Below are 22,293 nucleotides of genomic sequence, written 5' to 3'. Positions count from 1 at the left end.
TATATCTTGCTTTGGAAGCAAACTAACTGAACAGTGTATGCAGTTCATTCAACATTTCTAAGCTGTAATCCTCTGAGAAAAAAGGGGAACATTCTTACATAAATGTACTGTTTTATTTTTTGGCTAAATGAATTTCTTCCCCAGGTACATGCTTCTCATATCTCATTTTAAAGGAGTATATTAAAATACTAATCTTTTCTTTCCAGGATCAGATAGTTGTATGATTTTTACATGATCTACTAATCAATAAGTAGTTTAAACTGTTCTTATAAACAATAAAAATAGTTAAAATGATTCATTTTGAATATGTATCAATGAGCCTTTTATGACTTCCCAATGAAACAGGAAGTTAAGCCACATATTGGCTACTTACAACCTGTGGTTCAAACTCTTAGCATTTTATTGTTACTAGTACTAGTAGTACCGGAGTTTGAACTTAAGGCTTCGTGCTTGCTAGGTGGCATTCTACAACTAGGTCCATCTCTCTAGCCCTCTTGTGTTCTGAATTCTAAAGGAACAATCTGAAATGAGACACTGAGTATTTTCAGTATTAATGCATATGTTCATGGAACTCTCTCTAGCCACCAGTATTCAGACACTAACAATATTCCTAAGTACTACTCATTTTCTTACTACCAAATAGCACAATATATACAGGATTAAATATCCAAACTGTAAATGAAGTTTAATAGTATAAGAAGAATATGAAAAACATTTAGTTTACCTTATGATTTCTATGACATTTCACAGCAAAAGACATCGAATCTTATAAAAGCACTGCATATGCCAGGTGCCAGTGGCCTGTAATCCTAGCTACTCCAGTGGCTGAGGACCATGGTTGAAAGCCACCCTAAGACTCTTATCTCTGACTAACCACCAGAAAATAGGAAGTGGCGCTGTGGCTCAAAGTAGTAGAGTGCTAGCCCTGAGCAGAAGAGCTCAGGAACAGCAGGTACACACAGGCTGTGAGTTCTAGCCCTATGACCAACCCTCCCTCCCCCCCTGCCAAAAATCACTGCACATTTACTTATCTAAAAGCATGGTATATGCCATAAAATTACATGCAATGTCTGATTCCAGGCCAAGTTAGGAATGGCATCACTTGTACCCTTCTGAAGTAATACAAGTATGCCTGAGAGACTGCCCATGTTCTCATTGATTTGTTTTTATTTAGCTTCTGAGTAAGTCCCCAGTCATCTCCTTCAGAGACACTATTACCACTACCACTATTACTTCTGTGCCAGTCCAGAACTTAGGGCTTGGGTACTGCCCCTTAGTGTTTTTGCTCAAGGCTGGCGTTCTACCATAGTTGAGCTATGGCTCCACTTCTAGCTTTTTGATAGCTAATTGGTGGTAAGTTTCACAGACTTTCCCGTGTGGGCTGGCTTCAAACCTTGATCCTCAGATCCCAGCCTTATGAGTAGCTAAAATAAGACATGAGTCACCAGCATCAGTTATCAGACTTTTTGTCAGCTACTTAGCCTAAGCGAAACTGAAGGGAGCTAGGAAAGTAGCGCATATCTGCATTTTAAAAACCCTTAGATCATCCTAAATTCATAAGTTCTAGTTAACTTATCAGGACTTATTCAAAGGATAAAGATACAGAATTAAGAGTCCAGAGCTTATAATATTCCATCAGAAACCTTTCCTTATTTCAGGATTCACAGAAATATCCTAGGTTATCAAGTCTTCCAATGTCTGTATGGTTAATAAGATGTAACTTTGTCAAAACGTCTTTGAATTATAATGTTATTTTAAAAAAGCAGTTATAAATGTATTCAGTGCACATTTGGAACTAATACAAATGAGCACATATTTTTGTCTTTCTCACTAAATTTTATAGAGTGAGCAAATACTTGGATTAATTTGCTAAATCCAAGTGTTGAATGGTTTTATTAATTCTATACAAATCTCAAAATAGTCGAGAAATTTGTAGAACCAGAAATCTTCCCACAGACCTCAACAATTAGTGTGGGTTCAGCCTGCAGTTCCAGTGGCAATAGCAGTGAGGTCTGAGCTAGTTATTATTATTAGACAGCAGTCTAAAAACATGCAATGCTAGTGTTGCTCATTTTATACACTATAGACCCTGTACCATATCAGCAAAAGCACATGAATCAATGATCCAGCCAACTACTTTCCACAACAGAGAACAATCTGATCTAGAACTTTCCACATCTCAGAACTTTGGGCTGAAGTACCGATCATGAAGCTGATGCGTAAGAACAAAATCTGTATCTATCACTACTTTGCTTCTTAATGTTAGCATTTCACTTAGTATATGAAAATTTAAAACAAATAATACAAATTGGCCTACTGATTCTCTCTGGGGATAACATGTGTGGGATGAAATCTGGCTTTGGAAAATTTGAGACTTTTCCACATACAGGTCCCTAACTTGGCATCAGGATATTTAGGACAGGCCAATCCATTCCAGGGCAAGAGATATGAAGCTAGGGTTAGCAGAGGAAGATGGCTAAAGTATGCTAACATACACAAACAATGTTATAGGCATTTTTTAAAATCTGGAAATTATTTCAGAATATAAACAATTCATTAACATTATTTCTTAAAATTTATACATATAAGACACTTAAGAAGATTTTTAGAACCACGTTTAAAACTAATATTTAACTAGAATTGATTTATATAAACTACAGTCAATGAGGCCTAATGTTGTGTAATGTTATCATTTAATTTCTACATAATAAAAATTGCTAAGAAATCTCTACATACTTATTTAAATCAGATTCATTTACTTTGTACTTGGATTAATTTAGAAAGCAGACTCAGTACCCAGTCAAAACAAGAAAAATGTCTTATTTTAGTAGTTTTGTTATGGACATTTACATGAAGAACATTCCTAAAGCTTTGCGGCCAAAGCTAAAACAAAAAACTGACACATATGAGAAAGCAGAGAAGCAAGAGCAAGAGCAGCCGCGCACAGCATGCAGTGGGTGATGTGACACGGCGCACAGAGCCGCAGCCTCTGCAGCCACAGGCAAAGGGCAACAGCAAGAGACAGGCACTGGCGTTGGGAGGGCACTCCATGCGAGAGTCTCTTACACGTCTGCCTTTGCTAGCTGGAGTACAGGACAGGGTGCGCTTCAACAGAGAGAGAACACTGTGTGTTACACATACTCACAGGGAACACCAAGGCCACTGCACACATACAAGGATATCAATCTACAGAACTACTGTGTTGGACAAGCTGAAAGTACACGTATTTTCAGGATGAGACAGCGAAGCCACCACTTCTCAGATCATTTCTAAAGTTGGTGGTGATGTTTGCACTGCCCATGCAGGGACCCAAAAAAGCACATCCCATCACGTGATGGACAATTTCTTTTCTAGAAAGGTGGAAAACAAATATCAACCAAAAAAAGGTCTAAGTAACTCTATTTAGTGTTTGCAAGCATTTTGGAAGACATTTAACTAGCCTTGCTTACACACTTACCTACCAAGTTTGTGCTGTTTTTGAAGACGACTCTTAAAATTATTTAACAGCTAAATTAGGAATTCAAACGCATTGATAATAGAGTAAAAAACAGTTATTTCAACAATACTTCCTGTCCAGACTTTAGGTTTAGTCAAGAGTGACCTTTACCTTTCTGACACTAATGAATTAAGTAATGAGGGCAAAGCAAGAATTATCTCAAAATATTTTCCAAGTTTTTGAAATTCTGCTATGTGTAACTCATACTGCAGAACCTCATCAATATGAACCGTATCTAGTTGGGTGATCTTCTGTAGGCAATGCAATCTGACAGTTATTGAGCATCTACCATACAGTAAGGTACTTGATAGCTGATTGAAGAGCTAGTTTACAAAATGGTAGAGAGGGCCAGCCTCAGTGTGACAAATACAACTGCAGAGGTATCTGCAAGGCTTGCATGGGAATCTAGAGGAGAGGTGCACAAGACTTCTAATTCATAGATAGGATCACAGGAGTTACAGAGAATTTCTGAGAAAAGTGAAAAGTTCATGAATGAGAACCGTCATTCACTATGACCAGTTGTACTGTTAAAATAACTGGCAGACAGGTAAATAGGAACTACTATTTATTTGTATAGGAGACTGGAATGGACACTGTTAAGAGTTCATAGCAAAAGCCAGGAGCTGGAGGCTCACATCTATAATCCTAGCTACTCAAGAAACTGAGATAGGAGGATTGTGCTTTGAAGCCAGCTGAAGCAATAAAGTCTAAGACTTTTATCTCCAATTAATCATCAAAAAGCCATAAGTGGAGCTGTGGCTCAAGGTGGTAGAGTAGAAGCCTTGAGCACAAAAGCTCAAGGACAGTGTCCAGGCCTTTAGTTTAAGCCTCAGACAGGAACACACACAAAGAAGATTATTAATAGCAAAGCAAAACTGGAAGTCCTAAACTAGTATTTTTCCTGGTCTGGCCCGGTTACAGAGGCAAAAATCTCATGATGGAAAGGACTTCCCCCTTTCCCTCTTAACCCTCAAGTCAAACAACCAAATAATAAACAAGTCAACTCTGTCTCTCTTTCCTTAATAATGGTAATAGTTAACATTTGTCATGAGCAGAATATATACAGGCACTTTTCAAATGCTTTCTAGTGATAAACTCTCTTACTTTTCATAAAAACCCTAATAAAGATTATTATAATGGGTGGGTATTATCCTCATTTTAAAGAGAAAAGAGATTAACTCGCTGAAGGTCTTAAAACTGATACATGCTGTATCTAGAGTTCAAACCTCCCCAGGTATATGGAAAATCACTGAGCTTTCTGACATCCCAGATTGCTTTCAGTTTCCGCTTCTACCTCTATAGTTGTCAGCATTCTGACACTGCTTGTCCCATCTGAGAGCTAGCTGCCTCAGCACGCCGCTGAATGCTCCCACCCTGACAGTCCTCACCCCTAGTTTTTATTACAGATTCTTTCTCCAGTCACTGCGGTTCCAATCCCAGGCCTCGCCACCCTTCTGCACAGCTGGAGATCCTGTGTCTGCTAAGGCTCTTGCTTTCTTGTGCTGTGCTCTGGCTTCCGGGATCATAGGGATACTCCATGCTGGTCATCCAAAATGGCTAGTAACTTCCTGCTCTTCCTCAAGCTTCTCACACATCTGTGCAACAGTCTGCTGGATACCTCACATGGAGTAAGAAGGACAACAAACTTCCTCAGCTGGCATTCTGTAAAAGCTAATGATGATGCTAACTGACCATGGCAATCATTTCTTACCAAGTGTCTTCAATAGAAAATGGTTAATTATAAACACATTTTCCTTACACTCAGAGAAAACCAAACACAGGCCCCACCCCTCGCCTATACATACCACACACTATCGTTTTCTATAACACTGCAATGAATCATAACCAACTTTACAACAAGTACCTGTCTTAATGTGGAATGAATGATGTACCAACTCACATCTAGGTGTATAAATATATCTAGATCTGTAAATTGCTATCAAAACCTTAAGGCTGAGTATAGAGTTCAACACAGGAAAAAAAAACTTATGAAAAAACAGTTGTTTATAATCATTGTTATGTTTTAAGGACACATAATTTAATTAATAGTTTTTAAGGTTCAGTTAGTGAACTACAGAGATCTTATTTAATACAACACAGAAGAGGAGATATAGACATAGTCTTTCTCTTTAGGCTGCCTAAATATATTATGATGTAATACATAATGTACAATAAAATGCCTATAATACATATAATATACAAGCTGAGTATCTCTCACTTGAAACTTTTTTTTTTTTTTTGCCAGTCCTGGGCCTTGGACTCAGGGCCTGAGCACTGTCCCTGGCTTCTTCCCGCTCAAGGCTAGCACTCTGCCACTTGAGCCACAGCGCCGCTTCTGGCCGTTTTCTGTATATGTGGTGCTGGGGAATCGAACCTAGGGCCTCGTGTATCTGAGGCTGGCACTCTTGCCGCTAGGCTATATCCCCAGCCCCACTTGAAACTTTTTAAGCACTAAAATGTCTTGGATTTTCAGATTAGGAATGCTCCAAATGAAAAATTCTATGTGAATATTCTAAAACCCAAAGATCTCTTAAATCTGAACTGTCTTTGGTTCCAAAATATTTTGGATGAGAAACACTCAACTTGTAAGTTTCTTAACTTAGAGAGAACCTATTTACAATCTACTCTGAAATAGGAGATTTTCGTGTTGAGTTATGTTAAGTAAGTGGATAAAAGTCTTAAGTGAAAACTCAGGAATGCCATAATTTCTCTGAACAGGCTAGTCCTGATGCTGGTCACAGAATTAACGAAATCTTCACAATAAATGCTTTTAAGTTGTCTTCCTCTGGTCCTACCATCTGATTAGCTGTCCTGGGCACAGCTAGAAGAGCTAAGCAATGAGTTTCAGATCTCCTGACTAGTTAGGACAGGGGTTAAGAATGGCAAGCCCAGGGGATGAAGAAAGAGAGGGAAGAACCAAAGCGGATGTGAAATACTTACTCTGGGACATGATGCTAAAGCTCTAAGGCTTTCCCTGGCCCTCTGTATGCGCAGACTACATGTTTCTCTTATTTGCCAGGATATGAAATAGGAAAGCAATATGGGGCACACCAGACAGTTGGACAATACAAGATACACAAACACTTTAATTTCTTATCTTTGTACACTAGAACTTTTAATATCAACATTCTTTTAATTCCTTTAATTCTAATATTCCTTTAATTCTTATACTAGAGTATAAGAAAAGAGTAAGTTCCCAAAAGGCAAGTTAAGTATGTTCCCACTTGCTGAATAAGTAGGAAATTTCTGTGAACACGGATCAAATAAACACAGCAGAGAATCTAAAGTTAAGGAAACTCAAAACTTTTCTAGTTTATACATGACAGTATGTTTATCAAATATAAAGAAAAGGTAGATCACACACGACTATAATTGTGACCTTTCATAGAGACAGTTCCAAGTGTGTGCATTTTGTTTTGTTTTCAAGAAAATGAACAGAGGGGGCTGGGAATATGGCCTAGTGGCAAGAGAGCTTGCCTCCTACACATGAAGCTCTCGGTTTGATTCCCAGCACCACATATATGGAAAACGGCCAGAAGGGGCGCTGTGGCTCAGGTGGCAGAGTGCTAGCCTTGAGCGGGAAGAAGCCAGGGATGGTGCTCAGGCCCTGAGTCCAAGACCCAGGACTGGCCAAAAAAAGAAAATGAACAGAGTAGGAAGCAACTGTAAAATTGGTCTGCTGATTTGTATCTGTTACCACTGAGATGAAAGTAAAGGTGAGGAAAGAAAATTCAAGCTACTGATTTCCACCTGTCCTTATCCAGATTACTCAAAGAATGAGCCTGGGTCTATTGTGACTGTCAAGAGAACTGGAGCAGAGGAAAGATAACTTTCCCCATCAGGAGGGATCTTGATATTGTCCTACTACTTTTTTAATGTAAGAATGTCTTGCCCAAGAAATCACTCATCAAAGTAAGTCTCCATTTCTATTTTCTGGTCTAAGTTTTTCTAGGCTTTTCTTTTCCCTTGAAAGTCTGTAATTATACACAGGAAAAGACAACATATTGACACTCTCTTAAGCTATACAAGTACTGTTGAACATCCTTTTATTTTGCAATGTCTAGCTGCTTCTCTCAATTTCCTGAAGAAAAGGAAGCGGCCAACATACACTGTTTTCCTCTGCCAAGGCCATTTTAATACATAGGAGGAGTTGACTGCACAGTGGTGTTGGGGTCAGCTGACCTTGGCCTGCCCCTCCCCTTCCTGCCAAAGGCAGGAAGAGCAGGCCCTGCTCCTGGGGCAGCACGTGTGTAATGGAGGACACCCCAGAAATCCATCCTTGGGGGGCTGGGCCTCTGCCCTCGAGGAAGGTCCCCTGACATCACTTGATGGACAGCCCTCTGTGACCAATCTGCAATCCCTCTCTTGTGCCCGCCCCCGGGGGTATAACTGGGGGGCTCCTCATTTGAATAAACAGAGCCCTAGAGGTTTTCTCTGAGATCTCGCGCTTGCGTTTTCCTTGGACTGGCCAGCATGGAAGTCTCGCACCTACACGCCACCCAAGGCTAAACCCGGGACCCCACTCCCACGTCCGATACCCTACCGGCCAGAGGGGGCGTGAGAGAGTAGGTATGGATCCCCCGCCTGATAGGTAAGCCCAGGACCCTTCCCCACGTGTTGGGGAAGGACAGAGCTAAGCCCGGCAAATTTAACAACCCCAACACAGTGGGACTTAAAAGGAAGGAATCTTGTTCTGATCATCTTCCTATATGGACAAAAATTCCAGTACCTATGTGAATTTATAATTATTAGGCAAAATCCATTGAGGAAAAACTAAGAGAGGAATATGGCTTTCTAGTTTAACTAATTAATTCATTCTAACTTCTCACTCTTTCTGATGTAGATGATATTGGTGTGGAAATAATATACGATATCTTTTAATATGCTGAGCAGCCAGTTATAGCAGGTAATGGTATGTATATCAGGAGAGTTCACTTCTGATTACACTACAGAATTAGCCAGAAAAATTCATTCTTTCAGGAATAATAAAAGCTTCCATTCAGAATAGAAATATGTATATTCTGGTATAAATATTTCAAACCTACCAAAAATTATTTCATTTCAACAACCTGTAAAAGAAAATCTGTAAAAAAAATCTGTCAGGAAGTTTCTTTAGTAGAAAATTATGCTAATTCTCTCATGAATATAATACTTAGTTAAAATATTAGGAATGAGCAGGTGCAGAGTGGCTCAGGCCTATAATCCTAGCTGCTTAGGAGGCTAAGATCTGAGGACTGAGGTTTAAAGCCAGCCTGGGTAGGAAAGCCCCTGAGACTCTTAACTCCAAATAACTACCGAAACAGCTGGGAGTAGGGGCTGGGGATATAGCCTAGTGGCAAGAGTGCCTGCCTCGGATACATGAGGCCCTAGGTTCGATTCCCCAGCACCACATAAAAAACAGAAAACGGCCAGAAGCGGTGCTGTGGCTCAAGTGGCAGAGTGCTAGCCTTGAGCAGGAAGAAGCCAGGGACAGTGCTCAGGCCCTGAGACCAAGGCCCAGGACTGGCCAAAAAAAAAAAAAAAGAAACAGCTGGGAGTGGAGCTGTGGCTCAGATGGTAGAGTGTTAGCTTTGAGCATAAAAGCTTAAGGAAAATGCCCAGGCCCTGGGCCCAAGCCCCAGGACTAGAACAAAAAAACAAACAAACAAAAAACCAAACAAGTCAAAAACAGAACCACATTAGGAATTAAAACATTTAAATGAGTCTTCCTAGCTTTAAAAACAGTTCCATATACAATATTTGAATATGAACATTTATTTCCTCATTTCTGGAAAGTCTAAATGTTCAACAATGCAACAAAATTCTACACAACCAGGATTACTGTGCCATTTCATGTTGAATGGAGAAAATTAATGTAAGTAGTAGTACTGTAAGGAGAATAAATGCATTATGCACATAATCATAACTTCTAAGTATTAAATCTATAAAAATAATTCAGGAGAAGAAATGATAATGCAGTCAAGTTATAAGGTGTCTGGTACATGTGTTCAATGAGATCACTTCCACATGGTAAGAGATGCTGATAGCATTAAAAACTGATCTGTTCTCATTGTACTACTATAAAGTCCTTTGGATAATTTGATTTTTTAAATGTTACTTTTTGATGACACCAGAGTTTCAGTTTAAACTAACACAAATGTTAAATAGTAAAGTGCTGAAAAGAAGGTAAAACAGAAATCATGAAAAACAAAAATAAACAATTATTCCTATAGTGATAAATGTTCTAATATTTAAACTTATTGCAAAGAATGGAAACAGATTCTCCAATGGCCAAAGCATTTTTAACATATATATATAATATATGTATTATATATATATAAAACACTTTACTTTAATAATGATACCCCACTACATTTAAGATAATGAAGCATTTGGCCCACAGTGAGAGTTCTAAAACTGACTTCATTACTAGGCAAATTCTTCAAATCAATTCACTGATCTCTTACTGAAGGATGCATTGGTTTGAAAAATCAAAGACTTACGTCATCCAAAAAATCAATCAGTGAAGATGAGGAAGAAGAAAAGGAATCCTATTTAACGAATTCAGCAATAAAAAAATAGAAAACATGGATGAAACAATTTAATAATAATAAATTAAAAATTTTGCAAAACAAATGACATTAATTCAAATAAATAAGCAAGAAAAGCAGTCACTATCATTGTTCTCAAGTAACTAAAGAGATCACTTTTTAAAGAATCGTTTTTCCCTTTCCTACAGACATAAAACAGAATTGGTATACTGTACTCAAAGTGTAACAAAATAAAGTTCATGGAAAAATCATTAATAATCAAATTAGATGCATGCATCTGTGAAAATAACAAATACAAGTAGTAAGTAACTAAATCTTTGGTTGCCAATCTTCCCACTGGGATGCAAGCAGTTTTAGTGGCCTTCATCTCCTGGGGCCACAACTGTACCTCCAGCACTTGAGACCATGCCTTTGCACAGACACCTGGTTCTTGTTGGCTGAATAAGGGTGTAATCACCAGTTTAACTATTTTGAATTATAAGTGAACTTTCTGACACTAGTGTTTTTTTAGCAATTAAAAAATACTAAAGTGAAGAGTAACAGTGTTACAGAATTACTCTTTCATTACTATGAGATTGCTTAATGTGGTCTACTGTAATAACTTGTTACTAGAGTCATTCCTTACCATCTGTCTTTTAGAAAATGAACTGGTTTGGCATAAGAACCAGCAATGTACTATTGTAAACTTTGACATTTTCTCTTATTTTATTGTGCTATGGTGATGTGAGCAAAAAGTCAAAAATATTTCAAACATTGGGGTCTGCTCTGTATATATTACTTCTTTCTTATGGGACTTGAAAACGTGTACTCTGACTTCAGTTTTGAGACCTTTCTAAGATGCTGTGTTAGAACCAAGAGTGATTGTACTTTCCATGAGAAGGCAGACCACAGTCTTCCCCTCTGAGCTGCGCTGACATGAGACTCTAGGTTCTCTTACATGGGGTACAGTAAAATACCAGAGCATGTGAAAAGTTTAATACTTACTTCAAATTGATCCAGAGCATCGGTAGGCGTATTCAAAAATGCCAAGAAAGAGTGCTGTGAGTCTTGGTGCTCTATACCTAGAAGACAGCAGCAGTATTTTTTTTTTAAACTAGAACACTTAAAGGTAAGTTTTATGGATAACCTTTCTGTTTCCACCTATTAAAGCTGGCCAAAAACTAATTCAGAGCTCAGCACCATTATTAACTCTACATAGTTAAAAAAAAAAAAGTGTATTTCCAAGGCTATCCTATGTAGTTGAAAATAAGAGTTCATTTATATCTGATTTTTCTAAATAAATTTATGATCAAACAAGGTTTCTGTTTTGGAATACTTTCATTGTTGGCAAAGCTGGAGTCTAAACTCAGGGGTACAGGCCTGCCAGGCAGGTGCTCCATCACTTGAGCCATGCCCTTAGGCCTTTTGGTATTAGTTATTTTTTGTTATTTTGCCAGGAGCTGACCTCTATGACGCTTTTACCTTTGGCTCCCATGTCACTAGGATTACAGGCATGTATACCATCATGTCTACTTACTGAATAAAACATAAACCCCTGATCCTCCTGTTCTCTGCTCCTTGACTAGAAGGAATTACAAACATGTGCCACTGTACTAAAGACAAGTTGTACATTATTTAAAAAATACTCTTACCATGCATAGAACATACATTGACATACAATATCTCGAATGAGATTATAAACATCTTCAGTGAAATTATAAGAAAATAATAGAATAAAATAAATATACTTTAGTATAGAATAACTTTCATTTAAGGTATTGGTTTACTGAATTAATGAAGAATCCATTCAAATCCCAGTTTATCTCAAATGAACTTTTAAAAATACATACATATTTATTGGCTATGGTAATAAATACAAATGGTAACTAGGAATAATAAAACAGAAAACAGGCCCACCTAGTTTCGACTTGCAATCCATAGCAACTACTAGCAACTGATTTGTGGGCTTTCTGACTTACTTTCCAAGGGAACAGCACAGCTGCCAGATAAGTAACATGTTCAGAAATGCATCCAGCCAACAAAGACTCATAACAAACCAGGGTCCCATAGTGAGCAACATAAGAAAAGGTCCTTGACCTCATTTTGTAGATACCAACCCTTTTATTTAAGTAGCATAGTGCATTATCTTATAGCATCAAATGAAATTTTATTTTGGAATATTTGAAATCTAAACAAAAAAATCTTTCTTAAATATGCCTTCATTAAGCAATGTGAAAAGCTATTATTTTTAAGTCTAGATCTAATTCAATCTAGTCTAACAATGGTGTGGTCAGCATTATCTGAAGGATAAGTTACTTGTATTCTGCTTTTAGTCTCTTTGCTTCTGAACTGCCTAGGCTACAAGTTACCCATATCTGTGCATTCTTTTCATCATCTCACTAAACAATTTAGCTTCCAGATGGTTTATGCACTGAATAAACTAAGACTAACCATGGTCAGCATTAATATGTGATGGCTTATGTTCCTAATCTAATTTCGTATTCACTTTTTGGGCTCCTTCCTTTCCTTCTTTAGTAAGAAATTCAATCAGAAAAAAACCTACAAATATCAACTATTTTTAAATAGCTTTTTCATGTTAGTGACTTGATGTAATTATCCTCTGACCTTTACAATTTTATTTATTTTTTGGCCATAACAGGGCATAAACTAAGGGGCCTCATGCTTGCTCAGCTTGCATGCTTACGGTTGGTATTCTACCTCTTAAGCCACACTTCCAATATAACTACTCTAACAATTTTACAAGCAGATTCAAAGACCCAACTAGCTTTATCTCACTGCGTGTGAATTTTAAAAAGGCAGAGGAGCCCGTAAGCCAAATAAACAGCCCATTAGTTATTGCAGTACTTGATGATAACCTTTGCCAGGAAAACAAATTTTAGATAACTCCTATCACTTTATTAAAAAAGAACATTCTGTATTTTATAAAATTAAATCTCTACCTTCTTAATACCTACATTATGGAAAGCAAGTTTGAGGAAGTTCAGTTTATAGAGTTATTAAGCACTTGAAGTTAGTTCCACATTAATGGGAAGATGTAAAAATAAAATTTACAAGAAAATTGTAATACATTCTAGAAGCTTATACAGGACAAACAATGGTAGCATTAGAAGATATTGAAATGTGAAAGTAATTCTTAATTACTGAGTTTCCCTATTGATACTGAATTTGATACATCTTTAGTTGTTTCTCAGCTACTCTTGGAGTGATTTCACCAAAGACTACATTTTAGAAACACAAAAAGGACTAATATGACCCCAGTACTCCCTGTCTCAGAAAACAAATACACAAAAAGTCCTCTTATAAAAGAACCCTCACTAAGGCCTGGATGTTAACACCCACTGCCACAGTCAGAGTAATTACCTCATATTATGTCAGTTGAAAACATTATAAAGTTTTCCAAATCACAAAAGTATTATTCATTAAATAGTTCATGACACTGAAAAAACCAGTCAAATTGAGGACCTAAAGACAGGGCCTTGCTATTCAGACAAGGCTGATCCTGAAGTCTAGTGCCTCAGCCTCCTGGTTACTGGGATTATAGGTGCACACCACCACATCCAGCTGTTATTATAAACGCTTGATGTATAATAAGTGAAATATAGTGACTCAGAGCTCCATCTACCAAGCACGGGTGTGAACACACCATATACACATACAGTTCCAAGTAAGTTACAGATTGCTGATGGGAACAATTCTCCAACCTGTAAATGAACTCTTACACAATAAAACATTTACAGCTATATAGTAAGTCCTGATCAATGCAAACACATATGCCCATACCCTTTTCAGATCTAAGCTCTTCAGTGTCCTTTAGCAGTTGTTCAATTTCTGAAAGCAGTTCCAAGTTCTTCTTCTCTGAATCTTTTAGTTTACTTAAATAAAGAGAGGGAAAAAAAGTTATTAATTTTGATTGCTGTAAGACAACTTTCAAGGAGCTGGGCTTACTTGGTTTAAATGTCAGTCATGTTAAATTATGGGACAAGCTACTACCATAGGCATGACAAATTCGGCCTGCCAAATGCCATTATGCAAATTAAGGGGGTCAGTCATGGAGCTTGAACTCGGAGCCTGAGCACTGACCCTGAACTCTTTTGCTCAAGACTAATGCTCTACAAATTTGAGCCACAACTCCACTTCCAGTTTTCTGGTGGTTAATGGAGATAAGCAACTAATGGACTCTTTCCTGGGCTGGCTTTGATCTGTGAACCTCAGAGCTCAGCCTCCAGAGTGGTTAGAATTACAGGTGTGAGGCACCAGCACCCAGCTGCAAATTAAGTTTTATAGAGCACAGCTCAACCCTTTGGGTGTAGACAACAAGCGGTGCACTTTGTAACCCACTAGAGAAGGCCATGTGGTTCCTGGTGGCAGAAGCTAGTAGGTTATAAGGGACAATGTCTGGACCTCAAAGTGTAAAGTATTTACTTTCTGTCTCTTCATAGCAAAAGTTTGCTGAACCTAAATTAAATTACTAAAATATGTCATAAAATCAAAGATTATTTTTCTAAAATGTGTTCAACTTTTTCATAAACATGAGTAAAGAGCATGCTCTTTCTTATATATGGACACAATCTGTTTTCAGAGCATATATGATTATAATTTCCAATTTGACTTGTACCTCTGCTTTATGAGGCAATATGCATATCCCAATGTCCTGAATACAGGAAGAAAAAGATTATACTCAATCTAAACTATAACACTGATATTAAATAGCTCTTTATACTGGGTTTAATTCATATCCTCCAGAAAAATTTCTTCTTTCAAAGCCATACAATCACAGCATGCAAAGAATAAGTAATTCTTAAACTATGTCATTTTTAACAAAAAAATGTATAATTCAGCAGGGTGCTGGCCTCTCTGGCTGTGATCTGATGAGACTTTAACGACTGCAGTTGAGGGCCTCTGCTGCTACATCACCAAGAGCTGAGTTACTTCTCATGCTTTCAGAACTTTATATATTCCGAGCACCCATGGGCTTTTATATTTGTAGTTTCATTTCTCTATCACCCATAGACTTATTTTAGAACTAATCTAATTATTTTTATTTTATCATTTATGTATCTGAACAATGATTTTCTCTACTGTTGTGAAAGGGTAGAGGAGATATATTTATTATCTGTCTGAGACAGTTTGCTTTTTTTTTTTTGGCCAGTCCTGGGGCTTGGACTCAGGGCCTGAGCACTGTCCCTGGCTTCTTCCCGCTCAAGGCTAGCACTCTGCCACTTGAGCCACAGCGCCGCTTCTGGCCGTTTTCTGTATATGTGGTGCTGGGGAATCGAACCTAGGGCCTCGTGTATCCGAGGCAGGCACTCTTGCCACTAGGCTATATCCCCAGCCCCGACAGTTTGCTTTTTAAAAAATACAAAAATAATGATAACAGAATGATAATTTGCCATTATAAAATTTATTTTCACTAGAGCTACCATTTGTAAAACACCTGTGGCAGATCCACAATTTCCCAATTATTTTCTCTGACTATATGTTGCATTTTTATACAAATATGACAATTCTTGAATGTGAAAAAACATAGGATTTAATAGGATAAAATTTAAGTATCAATTAAAGTTTATAAAGAAAAACAATGGAATATTACCTAATAATTCCCCTTTATGAGTAAGCCCAAGTAAAGCAAACATGTTTAAAAAGACCTGGAAGCATTTATTTCCATTCAAATCTTTATAACTTTTTTGGTCCAAACAGTTTTTTAGAAAGCTATAAGTAGATAAACAAAATTTCTCTCCAAATAATTTTTTTTTTCCAGTCCTGGGCCTTGGACTCAGGGCCTGAGCACTGTCCTTGGTTTCTTTTTGCTCAAGGCTAGCACTCCGCCACTTGAGTCACAGCACCCCTTCTGGCTTTTTCTGTATATGTGGTACTGAAGAATCAAACCCAGGGCTTAATGTATACGAGGCAAGCACTCTACCACTAAGCTACATTCCCAGTCATTCTCCAAATAATTTTTTTTTTTTTTTTGGCCAGTCCTGGGGCTTGGACTCAGGGCCTGAGCACTGTCCCTGGCTTCTTTTTTGCTCAAGGCTAGCACTCTGCCACTTGAGCCACAGTGCCACTTCTGGCCATTTTCTGTATATGTAGTGCTGGGGAATCGAACCCAGGGCCTCATGTATATGAGGCAGGCACTCTTGCCACTAGGCCATATCCCCAGCCCTCTCCAAATAATTTTTTTTTGTTGGGTTTTTTTTTTTTTTTTTGGCCAGTCCTGGGCCTTGGACTCCGGGCCTGAGCACTGTCCCTGGCTTCTTCCCGCTCAAGGCTAGCACTCTGCCACTTGAGCCACAGCGCCGCTTCTGGCCGTTTTCTGTATATGTGGTGCTGGGGAATTGAACCTAGGGCCTCGTGTATCCGAGGCAGGCACTCTTGCCACTAGGCTATATCCCCAGCCCTCTCCAAATAATTTTTAAGAAACATTAGAAATTATTTGAACAGGGCTACACTGTTCGATCTTACCATTCTGTTATGATGTGAGTTGCCTTAACCTTGTTCAGCTCTTCTTGAATGGCCTGTTTGGCTCTTATTTCTGCATCAAGGGCTGACTGCAGCTCCAGTCTAGCTGACATGTCCAGTTTTGCGAAACGACGCATTTTCCAGGGCATGTCCTATGGAAGAATGAGTGTGTTTATTTTAAACTTTAAAATGTTGTTCAAATGATTTCACAAGCTGTTTATTAGCACTATTCTCTAACAACAGAATAGAAGGGAAATTTTACATTTGAAAAATATTTCATTAAATGCAGAAATAAACACACATAAACAAGTGCTTCCTATACTTATTTGCAATAATAGCTTATCTACACATATATGTATTACAGCTAACAAAGATGTGTTTCATTTTTCTAAACAACAAAAAAAAAGACCTAAATGAATTGACTTTCATGAAAAGTTTTACAGTAGGAAAAAGTCTTAACAAGTAGATACAAATAATCAGATTTATTAGTGTGTTTTGAGCCTTCTTCTTTTCTCTAAAATGGTAAATTTCCATGCAAAATGTCAGCGCTTACTGTTGCTCGGGTACCCAGGCTGGAATTTCTTAGTGCTTCCAATTCTTCAGTCATTTTAGAAGCTAAGGCCTGAAGATACCCTCGTGCATCCTTCTCATCACTGACCCTTAAAAAAACCCAAACATACATTAAAGACAAAGGTAAAACACCGAAGAAAAAGAAGCAGAAAAACTTCAATAATGTAAGTGTGACTTTAAAGCTTCACAGAGCAGTGACAGAAACTTAAAGACATTTATCAGTAAAACTTTCAAAAGACCTATCACCTGTCAACACTTGGGACGAGGTTTACTCAATTCTTAGTTGCACTCATGTTACAGCGATTTTTAAAAAAACCTGGTTGCTTCTATCTGACAAATTAATAAATCTTTTACCTTTGAGTCACAAAATTAAAACTCTTTAAATTTAACACGTGAGTGTTGAGTCTTTCTGAAGAATACTTAGGATTTCTCATTAAATGGACTCAGATATTTTAAATTATAAAGACACCACCTATTCTTAAAAATGAAGTCTCAGCTGGATGTGGGTGGCTCACGCCTGCAGTCCCACCGACTCGGAAGGCTGAGATGTGAGGATCAGGATTCAAAGCCAGCGGGCACAGGAAAGCCTGTGAGACTCTCCAAGTAACTACCAAAAAAACTGGCAGTGGAGGGATGGCTAAAGTGACAGGACCCTAGCCTTGAGCACAAAAGTTCAGGGACAGCGCCAGGGACAAGAGTGCAAGAAGCCCCAGGACTTTTTCATAACAAAAAAAGGAAAAAAAAAGAAGCATAATAAATTTATTCTGCAAAATCAGGGTTGCATTATAACAAAGCAATTGTTTTCTAAAATGATTATGATTAATGAAATAAAAGAAAAGGGATTAAAGTCTGATTAATTGAGTTTCTACTTATTATTTTAAGAATATATACAAAACCATAGGATTTTCAATGGAAAAGCTATCAAATTTGATAAGACAAATTCCCATTTTATAATTTCTCAAGCATAAGTTTTAATAAACTTATACCAAAACAAGAAGAAGAGGAGGGAAACACAAAAGCCACTAACATACCAAAAACCACATTACACACCAAAAGATGGAAAACTATGTCCTTTGCTGTGCACAAATTTTTCAGTTTGATGAATCCCAATTGTCAAATCTCTCTCCTATCTGCTGGGCGTCTGGGACTCTGTTTCAGAAAGTTTCTCCCTGTGCCTGTGAGTTCTAGTGTTTCTCCTACTTCCTCTTGCAGTAATTTCAAAGTTTCAGGTCGGGCTGGGAATACGGCCTAGTGGTAAAGTGCTTGCCTCATATACATCAAGCCTTGGGTTCAATTCCTCGGCACCACATATATAGAAAAAAGCCGGAATGGAACTGTGGCTCAAGAGGTAGAGTGCCAGCCTTGAGCAAAAAGAAGCCAGGGACAGTGTTCAGGCCCTGAGTCCAAGACCCAGGACTGCAACAAAAACAATACAAATAAAGTTTCAGGTCTAATGCTGAGGTCAGTGATCCACTCTGACTTGATAGTTGTGCATGGTGACAAACAGGGATCTATTCTTAGCTTTCTGTATATGGATGTCACATTTTCCCAACACTAATTAATGAAGACTTTCTTTTTTCTACTGTATATCCCCGGCTCTCTTATCAAAATCAGATAATTGCAAGTATATGGGTTGTATTTTGGGGTCATCTAGTCTGTTCCATTGACCTTTGGGTTTATTTTTGCACCAATGCCAAGATGTTTTTGTTATAGCTCTGCTAAGTAGAGCTTGAGGTCTGGGATTGTGATACTACCAGCATTATTATTATTATTGTTATTATTATTATTATTGCCTTGAACTTCTTTGGCTATTTGAGGTATTTTGTTGCCCCATATGAATTTTTGGAATGTTTTCTCTATCTTGGTAAAGATTTTGATGGAAAATGCATTAAATGTGTTGACCATTTTTGACAGTATGGGCATTTTTATAATAATCCTACCTATCCATGAACACGGAAGGTCTTTCCTGGTGTCATCTTTGATTTCTTTCTTCAAATTTTTATAGTTTTCACTATAAAGGTCTTTTGCTTTTTTGGTTAGTTTTATTCCTAGTTTTTTTTTGGGGGGGGTGTGTGCATTGTTGAAAATGAAGTTGCTTTTCTGATTTTTCTCTCCACTTATGCATTGTTGGTATACAGAAAGGCTACTGATTTTTGTGAGCTAATTTTGTAGCCTGCTATATTGCTGAAGTTATACACATGCTTTAGGAGTTTGGAGATGGAAATTTTGGGTCCTTTAGATGTAAGATCACGTCATCTACAAATAGGGATAGTTTGACTTCTTCTTTCCCTATAAGAAATACTTTTATATGTTTTTCTAGCCTTATCTCCCCAGCTTTGAAGAACTGTATTGTACATATCATCTTTTCTCTTCCTAAAATGCCCCGTCAGAGTATTAAGTAAATATTAGTTAATTAAGTCTTTGAGAGAAAAGAATTTGGTAAGCCAAGAGAGTTAGGCTTTTAAAGTTGAGCAGTGATCTTCATAGCTGAGGCAGAGATTCGACTTTAGGGAATATAATAGGGGAGTAAAAGAGTTAAGCACGTGGTCATTTAAGATACAGTGGAAGCAGTAACCTTCAGCAAAACAGCTCAAAGCGGGCTGTGAAGGTAGCTTACTGGTAGAGTGCTTGCCTCGTATACATGAAGCCCTGGGTTCGATTCCCAGCACCACATATATAGAAAAAGCTAGAAGTGGCACTGTGGCTCAAGTGGCAGAGTGCTAGCCTTGAGCAAAAGGAAGCCAGGGACAGTGCTCAGGCCCTGAGTCCAAGCCCCAGGACTGGCCAAAAAAAAACAACAAAAACCCACAAAACTCCCCCAAAGAAACAAACAACAACAAAAACCAGCTCAAAGCCCTGAATTCAAGCCTCAGAACCAACACACACACAGATCTCATAGATCTGTTATGCTAGCTAAATGAGAATACATATCAATTTATAGCTCAATGCTCTAATAGTCTTTAATGTTTTGATCAAAACAAGCTGTTGCTATATACAAAATGAAGGCTATTGAACAAGAAACAGGTGAACAGATTTAAATAAGGTGAAATAAATACTTCATAACTGAAACTTAGTTCTGGTTATAAAACATCCTCCGGCTCCGTTCTACTGTGCCATCCTCACTCCATGTTTTCTTCTGTAGTTATAACCATGACCTTCCTTCATTTCTCATAAAAAAAATCCAAACAGCTGTAATGACCTTATTCACCAGAAATTTCCAAAATTTCTATTTCTTAACCTAACCTTATTCGTTTTAGGAGTGTATCAAAAATCTCAGGATTGCCTCAGTCTCACACAAACAGAACTAGCTACAACTGCTTGTTATCTTCCCCAAACAGAAACCATGCTTTTTTGTTTGTTTGTTTTTGCCAGTCCTGGGGCTTGAACTCAGGGCCTGAGCACTGTCCCTGGCTTCTTTTTGCTCAAGGCTAGCACTCTACCACTTGAGCCACAGTGCCACTTCTGGCTGTTTTCTATATATGTGGTGCTGAGGAATGGAACCCAGGGCTTCATGTATACGAGGCAAGCACTCTACCACTAGGCCATATTCCCAGCCTTCCATGCTTTCTTCTCTGTGTGTGTGTGTGTGTGTGTGTGTGTGTGTGTGTGTGTGTGTGTGTGTACACTTGAGCTTGAACTTAGGGCTTCTAGCTCTCATTTGTCTTTTTCCAGATCTCAACCACTTCAGCCACACCTCCACTTCTGGTTTGTTGGTAACTAACTGGAGATATGAGTCTTATGGATTTATCTTCTCCAGCTGGCTCTGAACCCCTATCCTCAGATCTCAGCCTCTCTTTTTTCTCTTTTAACTTTCTGTTTACTTTTTTCTTCTTTATTGTCAAAGTGAAGTACAGAGGGGTTACAGTTTCATATGTAAGGCGAGTACATTACTTATCCAACTTGTTACCTCCTTCCTCATTTTTCCTCCATCTTCCCCCTCCCCCAGTCTTCTCCCCCCCATGAGTTGTACAGTTGGTTTACACAAATTGGTTTTGTAAGTATCGCTTTTGCAATGGTTTGTCTTTTTATCCTGTCTCTCATTTTTGGTATTCCCTTTCCCTTCCCTAGTTCCAATACACATCTATACATTATCCGGAGTACTAAGACCAGTTACAGTAACAGCAGGAGTAAAACCACAGGAAGGGAATAGGAGAGAACAAAAGGTACAGTTTCACATGGTATGATGAAATTAACTACAGCAATGATATACCACTTATTTCCATATCATGGAGTTCATTTCACTTAGTAGCTACTGAGCTGTTGTGCTCTTCTGCTATGTCTATCCTAGATATATACTAATTATTCCCTATGAGGGAAACCATAGGGTTTATGTTTCTTTGGGTCTAGGTCTCTTCACTAAGTATGATTTTTTCCAAGTCCTTCCATTTCCTTATGAATGGGGCAGTGTCATTCTTTCTGGTAAGAGGCATAGAATTACATTGTGTACATGTACCACATTTTCCTGATCCACTCATCTACTGAGGGGTATCTGGGTTGGTTCCATATTTTAACAATGACAAATTGTGCTGCAATGAACATAGTTGTGCTGGTGGCTTTGTGTGGTCTTGCTTATAATCTCTTGGGTAGGACTACAGACCCAAGCTACCATTGTCTGCTTCATTGTTTTCTTAATCTCTCGAACTCAGAATTTCAGAAATATTAATTCTTCCTTATGCAATGCCCTTTATTAGTTGACAATTAGGTTCTGTAGTTTTTTTTCTTTTATAATATCTCCCACATTTGTTTACTTTCCCCTAAACTTCCATTTCATCTTGAACATACTAAGAGTTATCTTCCTACTACACCATTTTAATCAATGCTATTATCGTTTGAGGAAATCTTCTTGTTCTGACAAATAAAGCTTACATTCTTACCCAGTATTCATTACAGTATGATTTCATTAACCTTATTAGTCTCATTTCCTATTATTTTAAACAAATTCTCCAAAATCAATTAGCCTAGGCGTAGTATACTTCATTCATCTCAGTGTTGTTAGATATTCTGAAAGAAGTGTTTTGGGCATTTGCATAGATATAATAGGTTAAACATTTCTAGGCTAGAATCCTAACCTCCAAAACCCTTCAAACAATTAAAAAAATTAAAGAAAAAGATAAAAGGAAATTTCCTGGGTTTTCTTTCCTTTATTTTACCTCAGAGTTAGCTTTCAAAGTAGGTGATAGCTCTTGAGACCAAGGACTGTATACTATCAGATATGAACAGTCAGCCCTCTGAATCCAT

The 22,293-nt window shown here is 37.9% G+C and overlaps 1 protein-coding gene across 1 annotated transcript in view; it reads right to left on the bottom strand.

The window, feature by feature from the left end:
• The window catches only part of Cdc42bpa (CDC42 binding protein kinase alpha), a 172,787-nt gene that overhangs the window by 44,919 nt on the left and 105,575 nt on the right, over positions 1-22,293 (bottom strand). Inside the window, 5 exon segments of the mRNA XM_048357522.1 lie at positions 9,979-10,026; positions 11,011-11,087; positions 13,807-13,898; positions 16,489-16,637; positions 17,039-17,144. Coding sequence (XP_048213479.1) covers positions 9,979-10,026; positions 11,011-11,087; positions 13,807-13,898; positions 16,489-16,637; positions 17,039-17,144 — 472 coding nt within the window.

This window comes from Perognathus longimembris, chromosome 11, assembly GCF_023159225.1.
Source record: "Perognathus longimembris pacificus isolate PPM17 chromosome 11, ASM2315922v1, whole genome shotgun sequence".
Taxonomy (NCBI): domain Eukaryota; kingdom Metazoa; phylum Chordata; class Mammalia; order Rodentia; family Heteromyidae; genus Perognathus; species Perognathus longimembris.
The sequence above is the reverse complement of the archived record's forward strand: the minus strand, read 5'-3'. Positions and strand labels throughout refer to the sequence as shown.